The 16,670-nt window shown below is 44.9% G+C and overlaps 1 protein-coding gene across 3 annotated transcripts in view; it reads left to right on the top strand.

The window, feature by feature from the left end:
• Window positions 1-201: 201 nt before the first annotated feature.
• Window positions 202-16,670, top strand: part of LOC147465853 (D111/G-patch domain-containing protein) — a 33,474-nt gene continuing 17,005 nt past the window's right edge. Inside the window, exons 1-7 of one of the 3 annotated variants that reach the window (XM_086522420.1) lie at window positions 202-340; window positions 591-723; window positions 990-1,156; window positions 1,239-1,535; window positions 1,623-1,870; window positions 1,949-2,017; window positions 2,101-2,298. In XM_086522420.1, coding sequence (XP_086378546.1) covers window positions 671-723; window positions 990-1,156; window positions 1,239-1,535; window positions 1,623-1,870; window positions 1,949-2,017; window positions 2,101-2,298 — 1,032 coding nt within the window. In that variant the 5' untranslated portion in view covers window positions 202-340; window positions 591-670. The other 2 variants (XM_086522431.1, XM_086522424.1) reach the window with 2 other exon arrangements.

Here is a 16,670-nt window from a genome sequence, read left to right as displayed (position 1 = left end):
ATTTCAAGGCAAGGGTCGACGACAACAAGAGAGACCTACCTACATGCGCAATATGTGTGTGTGTGTGTGTGTGTGTGTGTGTGAGAGAGAGAGAGAGAGAGAGAGAGACGCACTTGACTTCCTTCTCGTGGCCCATAGACTCCGTCCACGTGGTTGGAGCAAACGAGACAGAATCCTCCAAGATTCTCTATTTTTTCTTTTTCTCCAGCTAACTACTAGCCTCAATTGATGCACCTGAATTGGTCACTTAATTGACATAGTGAGAGAGAGAGAGAGAGAGAGAGAGAGCACAGGCGCAGCAGCAGCCTCGCAGGGGACGAGCCTTTGGTGGCGAAACACGGTAGCGCGAACCCTAATCTCTCTCACACACACACACACACACACACAGAGAGAGAGAGAGAGAGAGAGAGAGAGAGAGAGACTAACGAATATGACATGAAAGATCCACCTGTCTGAGATAAATAAGGCAACAACAAAAACTGGTACAAACAAATAGGCGTGTACTGAATTGGTCTCTTATTTGACATAGTTTGAGAGAGAGAGAGAGAGAGGGGCTTGTTTCAATTTCTAAGTCGAATTACTTTTCCCAGGTGGCTTGTGAGAGTTTGGCACGTTTGTCATCCTTTCCTTCAACCGAATCAAATTGTTTTTACTTGCTAGGAGAGCATACATGTTATCATCCGATCAATTTGGTGAAAACCATGCTTCAATGTCATCTGGGTGGTAAGGATTTCTGAAACTTGTATCTGAATGAAAATCATCTGAAGTGACTGTAATTGTGCCTGATAATGGCATGAAGAGATGACCAAACGTTGTCTGTCTGATTCAATGGCTAGTCCTCCTGCTAGTGAGTGGTGGGTCAAATTCAGGAGAGAGTTGATGGTTAACATGTCCTTTGGTCTCAAATGACATTACAGAGAAAGGCGGCATGCTTTAAGCTTGTCAATTTCTGTCGTTTGATCCATTTTCTGTGGCTGCTTTGTCTACAGGGTTGAAGATTTTCTCATTGAGTTTTTTCTGAAGGGTTCTTCTAGTGGGGCTACAGAACTACAGACGGAACTTGAAGAGAATGTGTGCGTCAATGGTACAGATGTAGTGATCCCAATTGAGCCAAGAATTATGCAAGATGCCTGCGAATCTCAGCAGCAACAAGCTGGTAATCATTCTGGTCATAAACGTGTAGAAGCAGGGTTTGGGAGTTCTTTGCCTTATCATTTCATGCTCCGTTGAAAGTACAGAATGCCGTGGAGATGCTTCAGCAGAGGATGAAAAAATGTTGGAAGCATGGCAAGCTCAGTATGGACAAGTGGTAAGGACTGAAGGGGAAGCAGAGGCATGTACCCCGGCAATCAGTTTGTGGAACTGGACTACTCTTGTGTCGAAAGGGAAGTGTAAAAGCAAAACTTCACTTCGTTTGCGCGGTCAGCTTGCACAAACCTCAAGCAGACTCCACCATTCTTTACAGCATAATAATGGGTTTATTAGAACTTCAGATGTCCGTGAGGTCAATCTTGATTTGGTTAAGGTCTCATCAGGTGCTTTTATCTTACTCTCAACTCCTTAAAAGGACATCCAGCTTTGTATGACAATATTGAATTAGATCACAACACGGCGTTTGGCAGGAGAGATTTTTAGACTGCGGCAACCAAGCTTGAAGTATCTATCCTCCGTTGCCAGGTATGACTCATCTAATCCAACTCAAGATTGGAACTTTCCTTGCATCAATTTGAGTGGCCTTGATGAATCTGCCCAAGTCTTGGCGACTGCCATATGTAACACTTCAAAGATAGCGGCAGCCAATTCTTCCATTGCAAAGCCTTTCTCACCAAATTGGAATCATCAGAGGTATCAGCAGTTTGAGGAAAGAAAGGTAGCTCTTTAGTACGAATTGTCTCGTGCAATTTGGTTGTGTTGGAATTTTCACTCATGTTTCTTTTTGTCCATGCAGATGGTATCACCTGCAATTCCAGCAGGCCTACGAGCCCTTTCTGGGAGAGAGAGAGCTTTAGCTGATGAGGTAGGTCCCTTTGTTTAGTTATCATAGTATTATGTATGTGTTTGTCTTTGTACCATGTCTCTGAAGACGAGAACTACTTGCAGAGAAAAAGGAAGTACCGAGATCGAGCAAAAGAACGTCGAGAGCAGTACGGTGATGGGGAAGAGGACTTTGAGAGTGGCATGCATTACACTAAGCAAGAGCCATTGTACCTAGACAAAGACACCAATAATGCAATGGAAGAAAAGTTGAAAAGGCCCTTGATAGGGAGGCAAATCTTGGAGAGGATGGGTTGGCGTGAGGTCAGTATCAGGTGCTAGTTGGTAACAATGCCCGTGCTCTGAAATGTCACAAATGCTTAAAAGTACTAATGTAGATTGTTGTCATGTTTGAGAAGAACATGTTTCTTGTATTTTGGTTGGACCTTTTAAAAGGTCATTCGGGAAAAGTTTCAAGATCTAAAAATGCGGGTCGAGAGCAAGAGGAAACGGGAAAATTCCGCCTACGTTTTGATTAAAATAGTCAAAACATTACCTGAAACTTTTAAGATTCAATCTTGGAAAGATTAATAAAAGGGATTTGTGTATGGTTGACAAAATGATTTTTCCCAAACACTGATCATGGGGCTTCGCTTCTTCTAGGATCCGATCTAGGGTCCTTTAAAAGTCGTATATTGTTCTACTTGAGCGGTTATTATTAGTTTAATTTAATTTTATTATTTTATTTTATTGTTTTAGAGAGTTACCTACAACTTTGAAATCACAACACACACACCCAACCCCCGTAGGTGGTGGAGGCAAGCCAACTCTGAAGGTGAGTTTTCTTAGCCGGATAAGGTTGGCCAAACCACCTGGGAAATGCCCCTAAAGGCTAGAACATTTCAGTCAAGTGGTGTATAACCCACCACCTTTGAACTCATAGGCTATGACTCTTCCAACTGAGCTAGCACTCGTTGACATTAGTATCGATTTGAGGGAGATGATATGGAGAGAGAACTTGATACTTTACAACATTTTGTTTTGGGAGTAAGAGCCGAGTCCCCCTTGTACTAAGGAGTTTAGTGGCACTAAGGGTTTATTGGTGTCACACACAAGTGGATTTGTATTAGTGAGATTAGATTTATCAATTCCTTGGATGTAGGTGCTCTTTTGACTTTTGATGCTCTAGAAATAGACCCACAATTCTTTACAAATAAGGTGGTCCAATCGTGACTCCTTTATACTCACTTTTATTTTAGTATTTGCAACACTTCTACACTCAAGTGAAATGTTGGGTTGCAGAATTGTTATCATACCACTAAACTCACTAATACATAGTGAGACCCGGCTCTATTAACTTGAAATTCTATCGAAAATTAAAGCAGGGCCTTGGGTCTCTATAGACCCACCAATCACTTCAACCACTAGATGATGACCTGCCCACGAATACATGTACTTTTACAAGCCTAAAAATTGAAATATCTCAGCAAAATTTCTTCATTTTAATACTAGCCAAAAACTCTCAAAGAACTAGAGCATTTCAGCTTTATCCTTTTTGGCTTGTCCCAAAGGGGTGAGGCCTTAGTGATGCCTCCCCTTTTTGGCCTGCCCAAAGGGCAAAGGCCATAGAGATGACTTCTCTTTCTGGCTGGCTAAAAATAGGATCGATTTTTGTTGGAGCAAAAAAATTGATTGGTAGATAAGTTAGTGGGCACTCATTGTTGCAAACGCTTGTCAAGAAAATGATGAAGCATGGTGATTTGGATTTTTTTTTGGTAGATTTTGAGAAAAAATTTCATTGGTTATAGATTTAGGCTGAGGCCCTACTGATGCCTTACCTTTTTGTTAATGAAAAATGAAAAATACGTGGGTTTTAGGTTTGAGCCTTTTGGATATTACCTGGCCTTCTTATGAGTGTCTAGGGATTGACAGCGTTTAATGGTGAGAGGGAGTATTCAATTTAATGATGATATCCTAGGCTCCATTGGCCACATTTGTGAAGTCGCCTGCTCACTCCCACTTCATGACAAAACTGCCTGCGCCCGCCGCCCACTGCCTTGGCTGTGAGCTACGCATCATCAGTGATGCCAATGCCTTCTTCATCAAGACGACCCTCGTCCACCACGGCCTTCATACCCTCTTCACACATTCACAGCATATGGATGGTCCTCGCGTCCAAGGGCTCTGACAATCATCTCTCTCTCTCTCTCTCTCTCTCTCTCTCTCTCTCTCAACAACAGGGAATGTCTCAAGATTTTCGCTCTCTAGCCTTGCTGTATTTAGTCAAGTTGTCGCAGTGCGGATGGATTTGTTTGAAGCTTCCTTCATCGAGGGATAAGGTTAGTGGGTCTTTGTTGTTGAAGCAAGGGTAATGTCGAGAGTAATAGACTCATCTACACGTGCGTGTTGAGGGCCTTGGATTTTTTTGTTCCCACTTGCAATCCACCTATTTAGTGCGATTTAAATTTTGGAGAACAGGAATCCTTGACACAAAAGGCAACTCATGCCGAATGGATGCAGCTATACTTCCTACAGGTTGTCTGCATGAGTGAGTAAAGGGTCGAATCTGAAATAAATAACACTTGAAAGCTTAGATAATAGCAGTTAATGCTTTCTGCTGGTGCGCTTGTGGAGCATGACCCAACAAGCTTAAATGGTTAGAATCCGCAAACCCATGATGGTCTCCAGGCAATTGGCCTCTCGACACTTGGTGAGGAGGCCTGCTGCGAGCTCACTTAGAGGAATAGGCTTATGAAGAGGATGGGCATTGTGACTTCCCAAATTGCACTTTAACTCGGCAAGCAATGGCACTGCGGCTCTCAAGTCGTATTCCATCTGGGAAATGTATTGTGTTGGACAGTGAAACCGGCCCGTAGGGCGGTCGGCTTTGGCTTTCACCCGAAATTCTTTACTTTGCTTTAGACGCATAGAGAGAGGGAGTACTTTGCAAAAGAAACCTCCGACGGGAATTAACACTTACGGCACACACACGGCTCGGAAGCTAGAATGCTCCGAGCAGACGCTTACAACCTGTAGGCCCCAAAATTGGCACCCGTTTTGGTATTTCTTTATATATTAACAGAGGGAATGAAACCTGTGATTTCCTACGAGCTGTCCTGCATAATCCGGGCTGAAAACCACCTGTTCTCGCCCGATTTCGGCAGCATAGCTGTGCTAGGACGCTTCACAATCAGTATCCCCACACAATAGATGACTTTCCCGACGCATACGGACACTTTGCAAAGCCTGGCGAGAATCTGCAGCACGCCGAATTCTCTGTTTTCTGCCCTGAAAATGCACCAAATCACCTCTATAGCGGTCCCCTCGCGTCTCCGGAACGGACCTCCCGGGGGGTATTAGGGACCGTTTAGGGCCGAAACCCTAAACCTGCAAAAATATTCAGCAGGCTGTATTTCTCTGTTTTGGGCTCCGTTTCGCGAGCCGGTCGCATGCATGGCAAGTCCTCAAGCTCCCGCACGTGTGAGGCTACTTGCCCTTTGAATCGGACGAGATTTCTCACATGAAACCTCTTCGAATTCACCTGCACCTGCGGGGGATTAGCAACTAGCTAATCCGGTACTTGTGCAAGAGGCTCTTGCCTCGGCAATTGCGCATGAACCCACATAACTGTACATCAGTCAAATGAAAAGCCCTTTTGTGGGGCATCACAAAACTGCACGTAGGGGGGGGAGATAGTGTGAAGTGTGCAGGTCATCACTCCTAGCACCACAGTGTACATAGAGGGGAAAGCAAGCACTCCATAGCTCTTAACCTGTGACAGGAAGCAAATGAGGCCTCTCCCAGCTACAAAAATCAGTGCCCATTTTTCTGCAAGAGGAAAGTGCACCATTTTGTGACACTTGGCGCGATTACAAGCATTTTCCCGTTTCGGGATTGCTGCCTAAAAATCTCCTGACTGGTTGCCCAGTTGACTTTGCGGCAAAGTTCTAAAATGTTCCCCTTGTCATTCTGAAGGGAATGACACAAACACATTTCATGGCCCAGAATAGTAGTCCCCTAATTTTTAGGAGATGCTTCCGTTGGGCTCCCACTGGTCTTCTGACCATCTATCCCCATTGGGACCGCATCCAAAAATGCAATGTGGCCCAACTGTCGGGTATTTTCTTTTGGTGATCCCACCTTGGATTTATGCCTTTATTGAGTTTACTTCCTAGTATGCACTAACTTGCTAAGTGCGACGGGGGGACCTACATGATCTTGAACTGAGCCTAGACACCCTCTTATTATACGAATTCGAGTGCCGACCCACTTCCCATCTGTGAGTGAAACTACCGTTCACATTGGCCATACAATGTCCGACCATTTGCAACTTCAAAAAGAGGGTCTCGAAAATAAAACAAAAATCATTGGAAAGAAACCAACAACTAAGGTTAGCAGTTGCCACGGCCTCGTGACACAGTTAACAGTTGCCACGTCCTCGTGACAGACATACCCTTCTATCTTTCTCCCAAGTCAAGGGCCCCCTTTTTCCCTATGTGAGCAGGTGCCATTGCTCATGTTAGCACGATTGTATGTTTCCATGTTGTGCGCATGTGCAAATGAGAGTTAACAGAAAAACAGGTGATTGTGGATTAGCTTTGCTTGAGAGGCGTTGCTACCATTGGCTGCTGCCGCCCTGCAGATGATGTGCTACTTCTAAATGCTTGGAGTTCTGGCTTAGTGTTTGGGGTCTCTAGAGATGGCGGTGGTTGTTGGTGTGTTAAACTATGTATTGACCTCATCTTAGGTAGGAGCATTGAGCAGGGATGACATAGCTAAGATTATGATTGCATGTGTTATGTCATGGGCTGATGGCATTGATCGGACAGGTAGGAGCATTGAGTAGGGAATCGGGATGACATAGCTGAGATTATGTTTGCATGTGTTATATCAAGTGTCACAAGACGAGCACCACGTGACAATAGAAAAGAACAGACTGAACAGACTTTTAGCGATTCAATAGCAACTGAAACTGAAAGAGAGAGACGACACGTGACACCAAGTGGCGGAATTCCACCCCAGAGAGTACTGGCCCCAAACCTTGACGCCCCTTTCGGTATTTCTTTATATTGCATCAACAAAGTATAAGCTGGTACTCCACCCTCTGCACCTTCGTCCAGAAGCATGCCCGAGAATGAGCCCATGGCCTCATATTGAAAGGCCCTAGAGGCTAGGCCCAAAAGCAGTTTACATGAAAAGTCTTAAACTCAAAAGCATCTGGTATAAAAGCATCTTATCCAAAAGCTACCAATGCAAATTACAGAAATCCTTACACCGCCACATCAGCATGTGTCAGTGCAAATCACAGAAATCCGTATAGTCTGCCACGTAAGCAGTCAGCGTGAAACGCGGGATTCCGCATAGTCTGCCACGTTAGCAAGCTAGTGGGAGTTTTGTACAGTTTGCCACGTCATCTTCTCCTACTGTTTCTGCTTCTTAGGGTTTAGGCCCCTCGGCCGGTGATTTGCACAATGCCTCCAATCTTCAGTGGCTTGACACGTCAGCAGTTTGTGACATCCCCTCTTCTTGAAAGAGAGTAATCGTCCACGATTACAGCATATCTGCAAAACAACTCAAGTTAGCTCAAAAATTTCAGAGGGACTCCCAGGGGACAATCAGTTTGCTCTTTTTTTGTTAAGGAGTAGGCTTCTCCTTTCAGCTCTTTTGATCAAGGAGCTGGCTTCTCCTTTTGTCCAGATCGGAACTCTTGATATTCCGACGTAGTAAATGTCACAAGACGGGCACCACGTGCCAATAGAAAAGAACAGACTGAACAGACTTTTAGCACTTCAATAATAGTTGAATTGGAAGAGAGAGACGACACGCGACACGGAGTGGCAGAACTCCACCCCAGAGAGTATTGGCCCCAAACCTTGGTGCCCCTTTCGGTATTTCTTTCTATCGCATCAACACACTACAAGCCGGTACTCCAGACTCTACACCTTCTCCAGGAAGCATGCCGGAGAATGAGCCCTAACCTCATATTTAAAGGCCCTTGGCCTGAAAAGCAGCTTACATGAAAAGCCTTCAAACTCAAAAGCTTCTGGTCCAAAAGCAATGCCAAAGAGCTAGCGTAATATACGGAAATCGTACAGCTGCCACATCATTAGCTAGCGCAAAACGCGGAAATTCGTACAGCCTGCCACGTCATCATGCCAGCTCAAATTTTGAAAATCTGCCACGTCATTAGTTTTTGCGTGTGGATCTTGCTTTATTTTAGTTTCTTTATGTCACTGGTGACTGGGGCCCCATCGGACGGGGTCCCCATAAGTTGGTAGGACTTCTTCTTGTGTTACTTGTTCTCTTAGGGTTTAGGCCCCTCGGCCGGCATCTGCAAGTTGACTCCATTCTTCAAGGCTTTGACACGTCAGTAGTTTGTTAGAGTAAAATTATCCATCACACCCAGACCGCAGATCTTCCACGGGTGTCTAGATGCACTAAAATTACGTACCCAAGCAATCTCATCCAATTAGGAATATTCAATGGTTGGCACATCACAATGCAACACAAATGCTCACATATGCATGTTACAAGACATATAAACATAAAGTCGCCAATGAACACTTCTCCCGTATAAACTAACAAGGTCCGGGCCGGGTATTCAACAACTTCCTCATCACTCCTTCCGCATAACCTAAAAAGGTCCGGGCCGGGAGATATAGAGGCCTTTTACAACCAAACGTCCCCCAGACCGCAGCCTGCATCGTTTGAAGGTGCTAAGAGTAACCACTGCTCAGACTTCTTAATACTATCCAGGTCCGGGCCAGGAGTAACAACAACAATTATTTTTTTCAACCATACAATCAAACGCTCCCCAGACATCTCGTCTTCATCGTTCAGAGGTTTTCTAGCATACAACGAATGCTCCCCAGACATCCTGTCTGCGTCGTTCTGAGGTTTAAACAATACCAAAAAAACATTTCTTACTACTCCACCCGGAAGTAAAATCACCAATCACTGAAACCAGTATTAAAACCAGTGTCAAACAATTCAAATGGGCACCAAGGCAGGTTTAAAACAATACCATCCATTTCAAGCAAGTTCCAAACAGGATCACCAAATAAGTTCCAAACAAAACTCAAACTTAAAAAGAAATCTCGACATCAGTCGAGCTGCGAGGTCGACTGACTTTCCATCCTGAAACCTGTACCAAATTTGGTTAGGTTTCTTCCATAAGGTCGTAGCCGACCGCAACATGATCCACAAACTCTTGAATAGTCGAAACAAGCCTTGACAAGCAATGTTCTTGTGGCGGTGATGGTAGTCCCAAGACCTGGCAATCACACTGGACCTCCAATGTTTTTAGCTCGAAAAGAGACACCTATTGAGAGATGTCAAGAAATTTCAAGTTATAATCTGCTAGGGTTTCATGGCAAGCATTTTAGGATACCCCACTCTGCCAGAAGTTGCACTCCAAAGGAATATGTCAAAAACCATATAACTTCGGGCCAAAATTTTCTTGAAAGCTTGCCAAGTCCTTGGAGTGTGCGGCTTGGCATCAACATCTGCATGGCAATGCTTTTGAGAAAAACAGTGACTCGAAACAAATCTCAGATCCTTCTCTTGCACGTGATCTTTTTGGCTTATGCCCTGTAAGACATGAGCGGTGAAGACGGGGGAGCGCACCTGATGCGCGATGAAGTAAGGGTGGGAGTAGCTAGTAAGTCCGGGGTCGGGATGTGAAGATACTTCAAATAAAATTCCAATAGTCTCTGGCCGTATAGATATTTCAAATAAAATTCAAGTAGTCTCTGGTTTGCTCTGTCTACTCTTTTGTTGGATCGGTATGCTTTCAAAAAAGCACACACCTGATGCTCTGATACCACTGTCACAAGACGGGCACCACGTGCCAATAGTATCTGCTAGGTCCTCCTCCTCCATCCACTTCGCATCCAATGGGGGATAGTTCTTGAATTTAACCAAGAACCGCCTCATCACTTTACCTTTAATCTTTCTCTCTTCATGTGCCAATATCTGTTCTGAAACGAGTATCTCTTTCCTCCACTTCGGGTTGCTCATCTGGCTCCCCATCATCGGGCACATCGCCTTTAAAAGGCTTCAAGAGACTCACATGAAAAGCATTGTGAATTCTTCAAGTATCGGGAAGCTTCAATCTAAAGGAGACATCATTTATCTTTTCTTTTATCTTGAAAGGTGCATAGTATCTCATGCTAAGCTTTGGAAAAAGCCGCTTCTTTCCCTTTTTCTTTTTCAGGTGTGCCTTCTCAAAACGTAAGAGCACCCAATCGTCTTCCTTTAATTTCAAATCGCGACGGTGTCGATCTGCTACCTTCTTGTGTCTTTTTGAGATTTCTCTAAAGCCTCCCGGACCTTGGCAAAAGCAGTGTCCATGTCCCTCGTGTACTGGTCGGCTTCAAAAATCTTATCTTTCGTACTTAGGAAGGTGGAATTGATGGGGGCTTTTCACAAGCCAAGCTCCCATATCCCTCTTCTCTCGTCTCCACCCCATGAAAACCCCCTCTTAGGGAGAGAGTGATAAAAAGCATTGGAAAAAGTAAGAAAAAAATAAAGTATGATTATGTAAATATATAAGAAAGGTAAAATAGGCCACCTCATGCCTGCGGGGTAGCCCATCCCCACCTTGCCTCCTTTTTCTTCACTGTTGCCCCGCCGTGTGTCCCTTTTCCTCTCCTCCACTCAAAAGGTCAACCCCCTCTCTCTTTCCCTTGTCCTTTCTCCTTTCTCTCTCCCCTCAAGCTACCCCACCTCTCACCAATAATGCATTATAACTCACCAATAATGCACCCTAACTCACATGCAACTTACCCTATCTTCCAAAATAGTATACCCCACCCCCTCTTTCTCTCTCCTATCATATCCCATGACCCAAATACCCCCCTCTCTCTCTAAAGGGCGCCACGTCTCTTGTCTTGTAGCTAAATAACCTCCCCCACACTCACACACACTCAGTTTCACTGAAAAAGGTGCCCACAGACCCATCCCCACCTGGTGGTTACCTGATTTTTCTTGTGTTCACACACATCTGCACACAGATTCACCTCTGAACACACTCCCCTCTCTCCCCTCTTGTAATTACTTTATTCTCCATGTCACCTCTCACTTTTTTTCATCAACCCATCTCTCTCTCTTAGTCTCTCTCTCATGAGACTGCTGTTCTGCAGCCAGACAAGTGGGGCCCACAGTCACATGGCCTATGTAGATAATGATTTCTTCATTTCTAAATTCTAGAATTTCTCCCCCCTCCTCCCCTATATAAAGAGGGGTCACCATCACACTAAGGACACAACATCACCAAAGAACACACTATGCACTGTGTGTGCCTAGTGCACACACACACACCCACACCATCACCATCACCATCACCATCACCGTAATCACCATGCTTGTCTTGAGCATGACCTCTACACCCTTGGCTATGGAAGATGAAGGGCAACTAAATGAAGGATGATGGCCATAATCCTCGTGCGAGTCTTCGCCATCAACTCCCACCTATCCGCCATGTGCTCTACCACTCTCTGCCTTCTCATTCCCCTACCCTATGCTCCCCATTTCATCGCCTAATTCTCTAAATAAAGCTTGAGGTTTTGTGAGTATGTTTTCTTGCAATGTTTTGCCCATGTGAGGTGTGTGGAATCGCCACCTAGTCTTGTGTTTTGGAGTGAGCTTGTGTATGTGTGAAGGGTGTGCGGATTCGCCATCCTTTGTGGTGCCTAAGTACTAAGCCGCTATGCCCCCTCCCTCACTCTCTCTCTCTCTCTCTCTCTCTCTCACTTGATCTCATTCCCTTTCCTCTTCATCATTACTCCCAAGCATCCATCTCTCTTGGATGAAAACTTTGTTATGGTGGTGTGTTGTTTGCGTCCTAGCCGCTGAAGCTAGGTGGTGCTCCCTGTTTGCTTTACCATAACAGGCTCGAGACGCGCCATTCGGTCCCCGGTGTTTTAGAGACCGTCGGGGGTTCGGGGTTCGCTTTGCTCCCGTCATTTGGTGCCCCCACTGAGGATCGAACTCAAGACCTTCAGTTTACAAGACTGAAACCCCTAAACTATTGTGAATGGATGAATGGCTAGCATGATTTGCTAATTGGACGATAGAAGAAGAAGAGCTCCAAGCACAACTCGACGAACTCCGCATCTCCATCGAAGCTCGAGTGCCAGGCGTAACGGTAATCGATTTGCAGTGGGAGAGTCAACCAACACGCCAAACCCAGTGGATATACATAGGCCAAGTGCCAAGAAGAAGAAGGAGAAGGTCGAAACCATGTCCGCAACCTACAACCAACCCACAACAACAAAATGGAAGGAGCTCTACAAAATAGAGAATCAACACTATTCTACTTTGAGAATCGGGTTACTCAAGTCACCGAGGTAATTATCACAGTTAGTTTTCAAGTCGCACCTGATGCTGCAGCACAGATAACGGAAGCATTGGCTCACACTCTCACTAGAGAAACTAGGGATCTACCGAGTTTGTTTCAGGAAAGAACACCACCCTCTCCCACAAGCTTGGACAGTGACTAAGCACCTCTAAGCTTCACATGAATCAGTACAACCTACCTCAAGACAGATCACACATACCAACACGTGTACGCTCAATCAAGGTAATACTGGATTTGAAGGCTCACTACCAGCACGTCATTGACACCATGCCGGGTGGGGAGCGGTTTTTGGAGGTTCTGGCATCAGATCAACCATTTGTCTTACCTTTGGTACAAGGCAATGTACCGTTTGAAGTTTTAATCTATGTCCTAGTATAAGAGGGTATACACGCCTCCTTGTAAAGAAGAAAAAAACTTTTGCAAGTTAAGCAGTGTGTCTTTCTAGCTCTCTCTCTGTAATCATGGCAAGTGTAGCATTTCCAACATTTAAAGGAAAGAAGGGGGAGGATTTGGTAACAGACTTCCTAGATGACTTTGAAGTAGCATGTGTAGCTAGCAACAAAGATACGGATGAATCCCGGGTTAGAATCTTTAAGCATCTCATGAAGCTAGAAGCTAGATCATGGTACAATGCACTTCCACAAGCAACCAAGGATGACTGGGAACCCTTAAAAACCGCTTTTAAGAGGCGCTTTGGGGGAGGTACCACTTCAGAAAAGTTGTGGGACAAGTTGAGAGACTTGAAGCAGGAGGGTCTTTTAGAATATGCCACCTATGAGTCCAAATTTGTGGATTTGTGGGAACGGTGGGTTGAGTCACTGGCTAGGGGGGAAGCTGTACCCGATTTCCTAAAAAAAGATCGGTTCACGCATGGCTTATGGCCGCTTCTCAAGGAGAAGGTGAAAAGTAGATTCCCGGCTACGTACGAGTTAGCCGTTGAGATTGCTCGCCTTAAGGACAAGAAGCTGCGAATGAAAGCCAAAGAAACCGAGTCAACAGAAGCAGCAACATCGCGTCGACCAGCAACTACGACAACCACCATACCACCACCACCGGCTCTTGGGGTAAGAGATGACCAACAAGATATGTTGGCCCATATTATTGACCAACTGTAGAATTTGTCTGTCCACTTAATACAGCAAGGGAGGAGTCAAGAAAGAGATCAAGACCCTGGAAGAGCACGACGACAAAACAGGGAGTATCATTGCTACAACTGCGGAGAAGACGGTCACGGTATGTACTACTGTTCCAAACCACGACAAAACTATAATAGAGGAGGTAGGAGGAACCAATTGTCACCCCTTAGAGAAAGAACACCCCCACCCCGAGCACCACCCCCACCAACACAAATTCTAGCATCCATCCCACCTCTTCCACCAGCCCCACCACCTGATCGCCCTGTAAACATCATAAGGCTAGAAGAGAAAGGAAAAGCCGTAGTAGTGGATCCACCCAGAGCAAAGGAGAGGGACAAGGGTAAGGAGAAGGTAACCTTTTTAGAACCACTTGAAGCCATGACTGTGAAAAGAGCTAGGAGGGAGAAAGCTACACAATCAGATGATGAGAGAAGCATGAGAGGAGAAACTAGCAAGAGGCCATCCAGGCCACGACGGAAATTGGGCATCACCGACTTCCAGCTAGGGGAAAGTTCTAAGCCCTATGATCTAACATTGGATGTGGCAGAGCAAGGACCGAAGATTACATGGCCACATCTGCTACATCTTGTACCTAAAGTAAGGCGACAATGGTCTAAAATGGTAAGTACAAGACACTCCAAAACAAAGGTAGCCGGAGCAATTTCGGGATGCAACATGGATGACATCTTTCCAATTGTCGACGTAAACATAAAAGGAAAGAGGGTTGGAAACACCTACATTGATGGAGGTGCACAAATCTGTGTAATGAGCGAAGCTATGATGCTTCGATTAGGGCTCGAGGTTGACAGGCCTTCTCCATGCAAGGCAAAGATGGCAAACAACGCAAAAGTTAAGTGTGTGGGTGTGGTAAGTTCCGTGAAAATCAAAGCTTTCAACACTGAGGTAGAGGTAGATGTTTTTGTGATGCCTACTAAGGGGGAGAGCTATCCACTAATTTTGGGAAGGCCATGGTTGATGGCCATGAAGGCAAAACAGGACTGGGGTACTGGCCTTCTACGCATGACCGTTAAGAAAGGGGAGACAATCTACTACGACATGAGGATTGGCAAGCAGAAGCAAATGAATCTGGAAACATCGGCAGATGAAACCACTAGCGAATCTTCCAGTTCTGAAGAGGAGACCACATCCACCGACGAAAGTGACAGTTCCATTGATGTGATGGGTATCATTATGAAGGATCCACAAAGGGTAAGCACAACTGGTGATCCATCACCAAAAGGGCAACCCAATGAAGAGGAGAGCAAATCACCTGGCCTAGGAGGAAGTAGGTTGAAGGGTATGTTGTCTACGGAATTAACACTTGAGGAGAAAGATAGTTTTTTGCAAATGTTGATGGGATTTCCTAACCTGTTCATTGACAACTATGAAAGAATCACAGGCATTACATTGGTGGAACATCATATTAAGCTGAAGGAAGGGGTAAAACCAGTTGTGCAAAAGCTACAACGACTGGGGGTCATACAAGAAAAGGCACTCTTGGCCGACGTAAGGAAACTGTTGGAGGCGGGATTCATCTATCCTGTAGAAAACTCAGAATGGGTGTCACCCGTAGTGACGCCTAAAAAGAATGGTAAGTGGAGGGTCTGTGTTGACTACAAACCACTAAATGCAGCTACAAAGAGAGACCACTTTCCTCTCCCTTTCTTGGATGAAATTCTGAATGAAGTAGCGGGTTTTGAATGCTATACCGTCTGTGATGGTTATTCTGGATACTTTCAAATACGCATAGCCTTGGAAGATCAGTTAAAAACCACTTTTATCACGCCATGGGGTTGTTTTGCATACAGGGTTATGCCATTTGGTCTCACAAATGCACCTGCCACATTCCAGAGATATGTCACATATGTTTTTCAACCGTTCTTTGGAACATCCATAAGAGTGTTCATTGATGATTTTTGTATATATAGCTCCCGTATTTCACATTTAGAAAAGGTAACTGAAGGTTTGGCCAGGTTGCAGAGCCTAGGTGGGCAATTAAATGTGGATAAATGCCACATTGGGGAGAGTAAAGTCATTCTACTAGGCCATGAAATTTCAGCAAAAGGTATCAACGCCGACCCAAGTAAGGTGTCCGCACTCATAGCCCCACCTTCACCAACGACCGCACGTCAACTGGTCTCTTTTCTACAAAAGGTGAGGTACTTAAGTAGATTCATACATCTACTATCACAACTTGTTCTACCACTGCAACAACTCACTCAAAGATCAACTTTCACTTGGGACGAGGAAAGCGAACATCACTACAACAAGGTAAAGGATGTCTTAGCCACTGTGCCAACTATCTCACCACCTAAGTGGGATGAAAAATTCTATGTCACCTCAAGTGTTGGTGATGACTCATTGGAGGCTGTGCTACTCCAAAAGGATACGACGACATCTTTCATGAGGCCAATCTACTTCTCTAGTCGAATGATGACAGCAGGAGAGAAAGGTTTCACCCATGTGGAACACTTAGTCCTAGCTCTTAGATTTGCAACTACAAAGTTTAGGTCATATTTGCTGCCTAAGCAATTTGTGATTCTGACCACGGATGAAATATTTCCCTATGTTGTACAACACATGGATGTGTCTGCTAGAATTACTAAATGGCTAGTTCGTCTGCAAGAGTTTGACTACACGGTACAGGTAGAAAGCACGACAAGGGCAAGTTTGGGGGGACTCATGACCTACCAAGTCTTTGAAAGGAAGGAGAAGCAATCTAAGGAAGGAGAAGTCCGATTACCTCCAGTACCACCGATGGTAGAAGGAGCATACTCTCTCTACTTTGATGGAGCCTACAAGCGAGCGTCCGACAAAGCAACTGCAGGCATAGTGGTCTTTGATGACAAAGGGACAAAGGTATTTTCGTTGGGCCAATTGTTAGATTCACATTCTAACAATGAAGCCGAGTATGCAGCACTAACCAAGGGTCTACAATGGTGCGTCTCGCAAGGTGGTATTTGGGGATGCTCTACTTCTGGTAAGGCAAGTAAATGGAGCATGGACATGCAAGAATCCTAGTTTAAGGACTCACTTAAGTGGTGTAAAAACCTTGTTGGGTAAGTTTGAAGAAGTTTAAATACACCATATCCCAAGGGCTCAAAACCAAGAAGCAGATGCCCTAGCAAGTGAAAGACTACAGGAAGTGGTGGTTGGAGCAATAAAACTAAAGCTCCCTCTATTTCAAGGAAGTGATGCCT

This window comes from Adiantum capillus-veneris, chromosome 1 (assembly GCF_014529385.1).
Source record: "Adiantum capillus-veneris isolate H3 chromosome 1, ASM1452938v2, whole genome shotgun sequence".
Lineage (NCBI taxonomy): Eukaryota > Viridiplantae > Streptophyta > Polypodiopsida > Polypodiales > Pteridaceae > Adiantum > Adiantum capillus-veneris.
Note: the sequence above shows the minus strand (reverse complement) of the source record. Positions and strands in the feature narration are given on the sequence as shown.